The following is an 11,280-nucleotide window of genomic DNA, read 5'->3' as shown; positions in this document are numbered from 1 at the left end:
GGAAATGTTCTCAGAAGTGGCAATATTTATGTTTCTTTTATTTCAGAGGATGTAATATAACAAATAAAAGGACCTATGAAAATATCACATGCAGCTAGATGGTTAGATGGTGCATACAGTGGTTTGATATTCAAATGTGTTGTCCTGACTGCCTTGTAGATAGAATAAAGAAAACCCTTTTATTAGTGTCATGTTTTTAAATTTTTCATTAAAACCATAGGCTTAGTGCCTTGTTTTCAGGTTCTGGGGGTAAATGACAGCTACAGATATTCAGCTAATTGATTCTGAGCTTTAACTCCCTACAGAAATGGTAGCCAGTGGTTACTTTTTGCCATTTGGGGAAAAGAAGGAGCACACTTACTACCTGCTTTTGTTTTATTGGAAGTCCAGACAGACATGCTTTGCTATAAAGGCATGCAGAACGGTGCTCTATAAAGATTTTATGAGTTTGAGCTTTGGAATACTGTCTTACTCACAAGTGGTGAAGTCATGAGCACATCGTGGCTGAGATGCCATTCTTTCAGAAATACAGAAAGCCAGTGCTCAGCAGTGTCTGACGGAATTCCGGCCGTGCTGAAGCTCATGGCGAACTCCCAGTCCCTTCAGGAACAGGATTTTGCCAGTCACATGTTCAATAATGGCAACGCACACTCACACACACACGTAAATACATTATTAGCTATATATTTATAGACACATATATGAGAATATATGTATGAACACTCATATATGCTTATACAGTGTGTTCTTTTAACTCTCTGAATTGACAGAATGCAAATCTTTTAATTAACAGGATTGTGCCTATCACATGTTTGATTGGGGGCAACATATAGACAATATGTATTCATATATACTATTTTATATATTAAATGTATTCTATAATATATTACTACATAATTATATATCATGTATTATACAATCTATATTATATAATACCTATTATATCGTACGTATATACAGATATATGATCCTACATACATATATATGTATACAGAGTGTGTTCTTTTAACTCTCTAACTGAACAGAATTTAACTCTTAATTAGCAGGAGCAGAATGTTGTCTTTCATATATTCGGTGGAAGCACCTTTCCTGTATTTGGTAACGACAACATATATATGTACAGATACATATATACATATATATGTACGCACGTGTATAAAAAATATTTTGTTAAAATCTGTATACGTACACACATCCATATGTATATACACACGTTTGGTCTAAATTGCTTTTAGATGCATGTATATAGAGGCTATGCACGGGTACGTATATATAGGCGTGCACATATCCATATAGAGTGCGTTAACTCTCTAGATTAGTTTCTATAAATAGACAAATGTACGTGCACTTCTGTGACTGCCTACAAATCTCCTTTGAGGCAATTCAGAGCCGAAAGCACACGCTCGGGCTACGCCGACACCTTTGCAGGCCCGTTCGTTTCGGGACGCACCGCGGGGCAGGAGCCGGTGCCGGGGCCCGGCCGCCCTCCCTGGCCGGAGCCCCGCGGGCCGGTGGCCGGCTGGCCCGCGCCCAGCCCCAGCACCTGCCGCCGCCGGGATCCGGCCCCCGCCCGGGCGCTCCCGCGGCCTCTGACAGCGGCCGGGCGGCCGCCCGGGCCCGGGGGCGGCGGGGGCGGCGGGGGCCGGCCCGCGGCTTTGCCCCGCGGGGGCGGCCCCGGGGGCGGCCCGGGGGGGAGCGGGGCGCCGCGGCCGGCCGGCGGCGCCGGGCCGGGACTCGCCCAGTCACCGGGGAGGAGGCGGAGCCGGCGGGGCCGCGGCGGCGGCAGGTGCCCGCGGCGGCGGGATGGTGGCGGCGGCCGGCGCGGGGCCGTAGGGCAGCGGCGCGCCGGGCCGGGAGCGGGGACGCCATGGGCAGCCGCGGCGGCCCCCCGCGCCCTGCCGCGCCTCTGCGGCCGGTGCTGGTGCTGGTGCCGGTGCTGGCGGTGCTGGCGGCCGGGGCGGCGGAGGCGCGGGCCACCTCGGAGAGCCAGCCGCCCGGCGCCGCGGCGATGGGCACCGGCACCCCGCCGAGCCCCAGCGGCACCGCCTTCGAGGAGACGCGGCTCCACGTCTTCACCCTGGACTACCCCCACGTGCAAATCCCCTTCGAGATCACCCTCTGGATCCTGCTGGCCTCCCTCGCCAAGATCGGTGAGCGGGGCCGCCGGGCGACCTCCCCCCCTCCCTCCCGCTGCCCTGCCGGGCCGCCCGCCCCCCGGGGCCGCCGGGCCGGGGCCGTCCGCGCCCGGCGGCGGGGGGCGCGGGTGCCGGGGCGGCCGGGGGCTGATGCTGCTCCGCGGGGCGGGATGCCCGGGCGTGATGGGGCTGGCAGGAGATGGGGCTTTCGCGGTTGGGAAAGGTGCGGAGGAGAAAAGAGGTTCCCTCCAGCCCGCTGCAGCAACGCGTAAACCCCGGGCTATGAGCGAGGACTGTGAAACCCAGGGTTCACCCAGTGCGCCACCGACTTTTCCTTGATCGCCCTGCTGTCATTTGAGCACTATCCTCGTCGTCTTAAAATAACGCCGGGTAGAACGACAGTTTCAGAACAGAACAACGGATCGATGGAAAGCAAATATTCATGAGGGTAGAGTAAGCCGCCTCGTTGTACTTTCCCACCATTCACTTATGTCCCGAGAAAGACAAAAAAGAAAGACGGCACTGAATGAGTAAGAAAGGCCACCTCTTCCCTCATGTGGAAAATATTTGTATTGCATTGTTTCACTGTGTTTTGTGCAGCTTATACATAATGTTTTTAATTAGCTTTCTGTGTCTCAAACAGAAAACTGAGTACGCTAATCTAAAGAATGTCAGGTAAAGGAGTACAAGAGAGCTATTTAAAAATCAGTAAATCGCTATAAATTATGAACTTTGTATCTTCTTATGTAGAAGATAATGTAAGGAATAATGCCGTGGGAACAAAAAAAAGGGTTTACTCGTACTCGACTTGTTTGATTCAGAACTCTGATTTTTCTGCGCATTATTTCCATAAAAAAACTATGTTCATACTCATTCTGGTGAAACGCTTTGCTAAAACTTATAACTTTGACTTCTGCTTGTGACATTTAAATAGACTGTGTCACATTCTGGTTAGTGATCAGGTAATTAGGATTCTGCAAAACCAAAAATTTGTACTCACCTCCTGCCACGGCTAGCGTTGTAGTTGGGGGCCTGATCCTCTACCCAAGCAACTTGGTATGGCTTCATTACCTTCTGCAGAAACACTGTATGTTGAATCCGTAAAGGATGCCTGTATCTTGATGCATGTATCTTAACGCGTTAAAGAGACATGCTTCATCTTGAGTATGTATTTAGGTGTTTGCAGAATCAGGACAGAGTTCAAATATGATACACTCAAGTATATAATGAACTGTAATAGCCAGAAAATATGGAGTTTGGTAAAGAACTTAGCTAGTTGAGTATTGCAAAATTGCTCTGGCTTCTGAGTTTAGATACAGCAAGAACTCTTGAATAAGCTAAGACTAGTGAAAAAGGTTCTGTTTTATTAAAGATTACAGGGAAGCCATTTGAAAGATGTAAACACACATACATACACAATAATATATAATTCCTGTAGGACTGTACATTCTGACTATCATGATATTTTACTAGTGCATAGGCATCTAAAAAGTAAAAAAAACAAAAAGTGACTTGACTGATTTTCTAAGCTGACAGGAAACAAGCAAACAGCATAGGTGAGGAAAAATGCATATAATCTGTAAATCCCTTCAGTTATACCCAACGAAAGCTACTGTGGCTAATCTAGGGCATTCCCTCTGCTGTTCTAAGTGTGCGGGCACTACGCAATGAGTGCTGGATCTAGGAGAGGCCCTAGGTGTGGCAATGCTCAGCTTCACCACACCTATCTGCAGGCACCCTGACTCCAGTACTGGAATTAGGAACATCCAGTTCTTGCTCCTGGAGCTCCGTCTGTGCTTCCTTACCCAGTGAGTGCATCAGGTAAACCTTCCCAGGACAGACTCCCATCGCTCCTAAGTCACAATCCCTCAGCATCAATTTTTCACTCGCTTGTGCCTTCTTTTATATTGAAGGTAGCCCAGATGGGCAGAGTTTAACCACAGAGATACAGAAATGTCGGCTCTGCCACATCCTACTGCGGTACTAAGAGTGGGCCATGTGTCTCAGTTCAAAGGGATGGAGAGGGGTTTTCCAGCCCGTCTCACTGCCTGTAGCCCTGACAGCAGTCCTGTGAGAGAGGAGGCTCTGCGGTGCATTCCTCTCCCCAGCATTTCTTTCTGGGCAGCGTAGGCATCTCGCCCATGTCATGCCAGGCAGCATGAAATCCACCTCGAGACTCCTGCACTGCCCAGGAAACTTTGGTGCTTAATCTGGCATCGCAAATTCCTTTCTGGGGCTAGGCACTGAATGCTTACACTTGGCACTGCTGAGTAGCAAATGTCTATGAACGGAGCCCTAAGGTCTTTTCAGCTGCAAGGAGCTCAGAAGATAGGGGCTCTCACAGTCTGTGAAGGATCCCAAAAAAACCCTCTGTTGCAGCACCTGCTTATCACCTGATGAGTCTTTTTGAACAAACGTGTTTTCGCAGAAGTGCAGTTTCACTGGAGCTGAAATGTTCCAGCATTTGCTAATTTTTATAGGGGATTTACCTGAAAGGTTTCTCAGATCCTGGCTGTGATCGTGTCATTGTAGGCTAGGTTTAGAGGGAGCAAGAAAGACAGCATGAGAAAGGAAAACCTGAAGTTGTCAAGCAGAACTTGAACATTACAACAAGGTACATTTTCACAAAGACATTAGAAACATGGTGCTTTTTATTCCAGCATAGAACCAGGGCACATTTTGAAGTCTAAGAAATTGCCTTGAACGGAATTGTTATTTTCTGGCTACCTCTACTTATTTATTATCTTGTGTGGTGATACCACATAGGAGGTACGTTACTCACATGCTGATGGACTGCATGAGTATATTAGGTGGGACCCAGTGCACCCGAAGTATGCTACAGTCTCTAGGCAGTGAGACTTGTCTACTTACCTCCCAGTTTTGCTTAATTCTTATGCTACTAACCCTAGAAAATGTTGCCTAACTGATCCAGATTCCCATTACTTCTACGTTCAATCACAAATGCATGATTAGAAGTGTTTCTTCTGGGAACTGAGCTGATACCCTTCCAACACTTCTCTCCTGAAAAAAGGTTTAAGCTGTTCAGAGGGCCCTTGGAAAACTCATGTATAATCAGAAGTACACATCTCAGTGGCATTTCCAGCATCAGAGTGCACTGGATTTCACCCAAGAAGTAGAAAACCAGGACTCTAAGGACTTTTAGCTTGAAGAATACTGAACTTGCACTTTAGGCGAGTGTCCTAATGCCCAATGGCCTGAGGGTAAACATCTTCTGTGCTATTGAGGTTGGGTCACTGCATAGTCAGGAGCCCAAGAACAGGGTCAGAGAAGGATAAAGTAGCTGTGGTCCTGGGTTCAGGATAAAAGTCCGAGTACTCGTGTACCGCAGGGGATCCGCTCCCAGGGCACTCCTGACCACGTGGCTGTGGAGCCGTCAGAGTGGGGAAGATGTCCCTCATCCTGCAGGGCACCTGTGCCTAACTTGATGTGTACTGGATCCTAAATCCTAGCTCTATGCCCTTAAATGGGGAAGCACAGCCTTTCCCTGATCCCCTTAGAATGCCTTTCATGGAGGTAGGCAGGCTTTTAGGAGTTTTGATGCTGTTTACATGGATAAAAAGCACATTTCTCTTAGTTGGAGTCTTTCCATTACCTCTAAGGATGACGTGGAGTCCCAAAAGCTCCGAGAGGGTATGAAATTTCCAGAGTGGCTTGTAAAGAAGAAAAGAAAAAGATTTTTATTTTTATATTCACAATAGACATTTCATTGCCATTGCATTACAACTGGTTGGGATGGATTTGTTTTCATTAAAAGCTGCATTTACAAAAATTTTCTCCTCTTCATTTTTTATTGAGAATATTATTTAAGATACTTTTGAAGGGCTTACAAAAACCTTTTCTTTTAGCAAAATCTACTTACTCAGGGGAAGCTTCAATCACTGTGTTGGAAATTTTGGCATCCTGCCACCGCAGAAACTAAGACAAACCATAAAATGTTTATGTGGAAGTGGCTGAAAGGTGAAGAGTCAAGTCTTCAACCACAAATTCTTGTGTTTCCAGGGTCATTACCTGTTCTGCCAATATAGGATATTGGCGATTCCAGTTTTCAATAACGACAGTGAATTTGGCCGTCCTTCTAACGAGTCACATAGGCTATGTTTCTGAATATTAAAAAGCAGTCTGTGTTCATCCAGAAAGGAAAAAATGCAGCTTGAGCTGCTTTGTTTAAAAAGTAGCGTTAATAGTTATAGAATATGTAAGTAAAAAATCTGTAGATTAAAACAGCTTTCCCCTTGGTCCTTCTTAACCATTTGTTTTTCCTAATGATGAGTTCAGGCTTTCTTTTACCTGGAAAAAATCTCTAATGAAAGGAGAATTAACAAAATAGGTGGTACAAGATACAGAAGCCTGAAATTGGGAAACTGGATGTGACCTATACCAAACTTGCACTAGTTTAACTGTTTCGACTACAGGTGTGATTTTTACTGGAATAGTTTTACTGAAATAGACGCCCGTTATTACCACACCCAGTGTTTCCATGCAGCTCTCATTTAAAATAATTTAAATGCTTTTTAGTTAGGCAGGAATTGTGGGATCTTGTGGGTGTGGATAGTTTTCTATATAATTACGTGGGCCAAATATAGATAAGGAGGAGCCTGGAAGAGATTGGCATCGCCAGGACCTGGAATGTGACCTTGGTGCATAAGGTTGATCGTTCCATTAGATTGGCCAGAGTAAGTTCCTTCAAAACTTTTCCTATTCGTTACCAAAATCATCCTTAAAACAGTCAACTTATGCAAGTAATGGGAATCTTTTAATCAAAACTGCATGGAGTTTTAGTAGGCTAAGGAACATTCAACCATTAAGTCCTCATTCAGAGCCTTTTTTTATTTGTTTTTTCAGTACTTTGCACAGATCTTTACGGGAGACTCCTGACACTACCGCAATTCATATCATACAGAAGAATGAGCATAATAATACAGGCTACAACTTCCTGTCACTTTATGGAAAACACATTGGTTATTGCAAAATTAATTTGGAGGCTCTGCTAAAATTGAATAATAATGTGTCTGTAAATGCTTCCTCATGGTGGCTGAGGAAGTGACCATGGGTGACTGGGAGCAGGTTACTTGAGCTCGTTCCCCTCCCTACCTTTGAGACTCTAAAAGACTTCTAAAAATGAAATGAATGTACTCCTTAAACTCCTTTGTGAAGCTGTGCATGGAGGAAGGGGTGATTAGTATGATTTTTTTTTCCTCTATCCAGATATAGTTTGCCCTAGAAAAGTGTTTGTATTGTGTTTCTGGAGGATTCCACATTACAAAAGTCCCCACACTTTCACAGACAGAACCCTTGCACACAGTTGCTCCAGCCAGCCTAGCTATTAACTGGAACATCTAGCTATTAAATTGACTCTCCACCAACTTAACTGAATTAACTACCCTAGCTGACAAATTTGCCTTGGCCTGTTGTGGTGATCCAGTTCAGTCTTTGCAAAATGAAATTGCCCTGCAATTGCTGTTTGTTTACTATAGAAACTAAGAGAACAGAATCCAGAATAATCTTTTGGATTCTGTACAAATAACCATTTTACTTTCTTTTGTTTGGATTTCCTTTGAAGGCTTTCATCTCTATCACAAGTTGCCCTCAATAGTACCTGAAAGCTGTCTCCTCATTCTGGTTGGATTGCTTCTTGGTGGGATTATTTTTGGAGCAGAGGAGAAGTCCCCACCTGTAATGAACAGTGATGTTTTTTTCTTGTATCTTTTACCACCCATTGTACTCGACGCTGGATATTTTATGCCAACTCGTCTTTTCTTTGAGAACTTTGGTACCATATTCTGGTATGCCGTGGTGGGCACGCTCTGGAACGCCATCGGCATTGGAATTTCACTTTATGGAATTTGCCAGATCAGTGCATTTGGTTTGACTGATATCACATTGCTGCAGAATTTGCTCTTTGGCAGCCTCATTTCAGCTGTGGATCCTGTGGCGGTGTTAGCCGTTTTTGAAAATATTCATGTCAATGAGCAGCTTTACATCCTGGTGTTTGGAGAGTCTTTGCTGAATGATGCTATAACTGTGGTAAGTTACCTGATAAATGATTAGTTGATAAAAATGATAAGTGGTTGTTTGCATGACACTCCATTATCTCTCTTTGTATCTGGTTATTACAGTTTGCTAGTAGATGGAAATCAAGGAGTGCTAACATGTTTATGTAATACTCTAAACTTTAGATTTAGAAACTACAATAGTCTTACTACACCAGAGTAACGTGTAATGGTAGCATATTTGCTCTAGGGATTTTGCTACCTGATCTCTTTAGTTTCTGTATCTTTGAATTCTGTTACTTCTGTAATCTGAAGCAGGAGATTTTCCTCACCTGCAGAAAAGTCGTTGGACAGGGGAGGAAAAAGGGCCAATGTGGGGTGTCCCAGCGTGTTCCCAGGGAGAATGGGCAAATCATTGAGATGGCACAGGACCCGGTTGATACTCGCCTTTTGCACATGCCCATCCACTTGGAACTGCCCTGAGACCACCGATACATTTCTCCAGAGCTACAGATGAGATAGGACAGCCATCTGGAGGCAGTAATTTCTAATCATTAACTAGCTGAACTGGGTTTGTGGTGCTGACCTGAGGACAGCAATCTGCAAATTCCATTAACACCCCCAGTGCCCTTCGTTTGTACCTGATGACACCATGTCTGGGACATTACTCCCATTTATCCATGCCTTAATTTGAAATCCTGCCCGTGCCGACTATGTCCTGGCATGCTTTCTGTTTTGTGAGACATGAACGTCCAGTTTTTCATATGCCAGAAGCATCAGAAAGATTCATTAATTGGGTCCTCACCTTCCCTGTCTCTGTCAATGGCTTCTTATTCCTGTCCCATTCTATGCACAATTGTCCTTCAGTTTTCCCCTTTTCTAGGACTTTGCCTCACCTGCTTAACACATGTATCTCTCATCATTTCGTCTGAGCCTTCGTACTGATAATTTCTTGTGTGTCCGTGGGAGCACCGGGGTTTTTTTGCTTATGCTTTATGCTTTACCTGATTCTGTTGCTGTCCAGCCAGCTGAATCGCATCATCTCTCTTAAACCTAGCTTTTCTCATTAGCTCACAGGTGAAAGTGCCTGCCGTTAACTACTGGTACCTAAGCCAGTCCTGAAAATAAGTGGGTGTAAATACTGAGTTTCAAAAGGCTTAGCAGTTCAGCCATGGCTGTGTCTGTCTCTATGCACTCTTAATGGCCACTCATGCAGTGGGATTCTTTTCATACAAGTTTTTCTGGGGGAAAAAGGTCTGGGTTTATGTTAATGTAAAGGTTTGGGTTTTTTTTTTTGGTGGATTTTCCCAACCAAAATCACTTTTTCCAGTCACAAAATCAATCACCTTTCCGCTGGAGCGGCAGTTAATCCAGCAAGATTTGTTAGGAAAACACTGCATCCTGATGATGGAAGTATTCATGCGTGCCATTGCCCAGTGGCAAATTACTCTAAAACACCATTTTTATAGGCTCTGGCATGGCAATTTAATAACCGTGATGCATGGCTTTCCTGTAGGCATCGTTATTGCTTTCTTTGGAGGTAGTCCTTTCTCAGGGCATGCCTGCCCATGTGCCCTAACTCAGGGGGAGATACTCTGAGGAGCCTGCAGGGCCAGCCCAGCACACACACTGGCCATACATATATTCATGAGGGAGTGAAAGGAATTTAGAGTACATTTGGTCTTATTTCCCAGCTATCGCTTAAAGGTAGCACTTGGCAGGAGATCAAGTGGTTTCCACAAGCTAAGCGTTGGTCTGCTAATAGTTGCTTTTTATGATTTTGCACACCTGCAGTCGTGTGATTATACTTAAGACGTGACCCAGGCCGTCACACAGATCCCCAGTGGGGTGCCCTTAGAGGACCTCGCCTCTCCTACCCGTAGCAGTGCCGCCGGACCAGTCCTCACTGTGGTGCTGCCAGGGTTACTCAGCTATGCACTCAAAGGAGATGATGTTTTGTAAATACTGTCTCTTCCTCTGCCCTTATTGTGTTACTGGGAGAGCAGATAAAACCAGCTAGCCAGCAGAGCTCAGCCCCTTTCAGCTTTTGCCTGCTGGAGCCCTCGAGTCCCACCTGCCCTGGCAGGTGCCTCCGGTGGGATGTGGGGACGAAGCAGGAGGGGAGCTGAAGGCAGGCTGGCCGTCCACAGAAGCTGCCTAATTCTTACGGCCACTGCAGTTTCAAAAAAGCCGGGGGCTACACAGATGGGCCGTGCAGAACGGCGTGGCTTTAGTAAACATGCTTTCTAAATACTTTAAGCCCTTCTTCCAGCTATCCCACTTACACTGCCTGGCCGCTCCTAATAAAAGCTTTTATTAGGATAGCAGTGTCATTATGCTTTCTCTTTTCAGAAAACATGCTACCACACCTTCATTTTAGATAGAAAGTGAGGTGGGCTTTCTCAGGAATCTCAGCTCTGCTGCATTTCTCAGATAGTCTTTCATGCCTGATGGTTTTAACAATATGCCCATGCATTTGGATGATCTCTTTCCCCCACTGATGGAATTTTGGAGCTTGAATTTGGCTAAGGACAATGTTTGCCACTCAGCTTCTTCTTCAGAGTTGGTCCTTTACCGAAAGACTGGGTCAGTGATAACTAGCACAGTGATATTAAATGGCAAGACCACGGTTGAAGTTGAGTGTTAACAGTTCAAATTCCAATTCTGGGTTTAAAATCACAAAGAAGGAGCCAGTGTCATTGCAATAATATTATTCCCATGTTAGAAAACATTACAGCAGTGCTCCGTATTCCGCCACTACTGAAAACATTACTTTAGAGTGCTTTAAAGTAATTTCAGAATTAAAAACTAATAACTGAGAACTGATGAAAATAAGCAATTAGTGTCTAGGAAGAGCAGAGATACTCTTGAGACAAGATTAAAAAGTGATTGGTGACTAATATTCCCTGGTGTAACCTTCAGTGAGTTCAGCTGAAGGATGCTGAGTAAATGCAAATCTTGAACTTGAAAAAAACCCTGTTCTCATACCAAAAGCATTATAAAATGTGACCAGAGTTGATGATGTTTAACTTACCTGAAAGCTTGGAGAGAGCTGTAAAACTGAACTGCTGTAGAGTAAAAGGGAAGTGAACCGAATTTTGATCTCATTTACAGCAGTGTAAATAAAGAACAGT

General features: G+C 44.9%; 1 protein-coding gene across 1 annotated transcript in view; it reads left to right on the top strand.

The window, feature by feature from the left end:
* Positions 1 to 1,867: 1,867 nt before the first annotated feature.
* The window catches only part of SLC9A2 (solute carrier family 9 member A2), a gene marked incomplete at its 5' end in the record, with an annotated part of 32,878 nt that continues 23,465 nt past the window's right edge, over positions 1,868 to 11,280 (top strand). Inside the window, 2 exons of the mRNA XM_082334416.1 lie at positions 1,868 to 2,150; positions 7,717 to 8,180. Coding sequence (XP_082190542.1) covers positions 1,868 to 2,150; positions 7,717 to 8,180 — 747 coding nt within the window. The remainder of the gene's footprint in view (positions 2,151 to 7,716; positions 8,181 to 11,280) is intronic.

This window comes from Platalea leucorodia (genome assembly GCF_965183815.1).
Source record: "Platalea leucorodia genome assembly, chromosome: 2".
Lineage (NCBI taxonomy): Eukaryota > Metazoa > Chordata > Aves > Pelecaniformes > Threskiornithidae > Platalea > Platalea leucorodia.
This window is presented reverse-complemented; position numbering and strand designations above follow the sequence as displayed.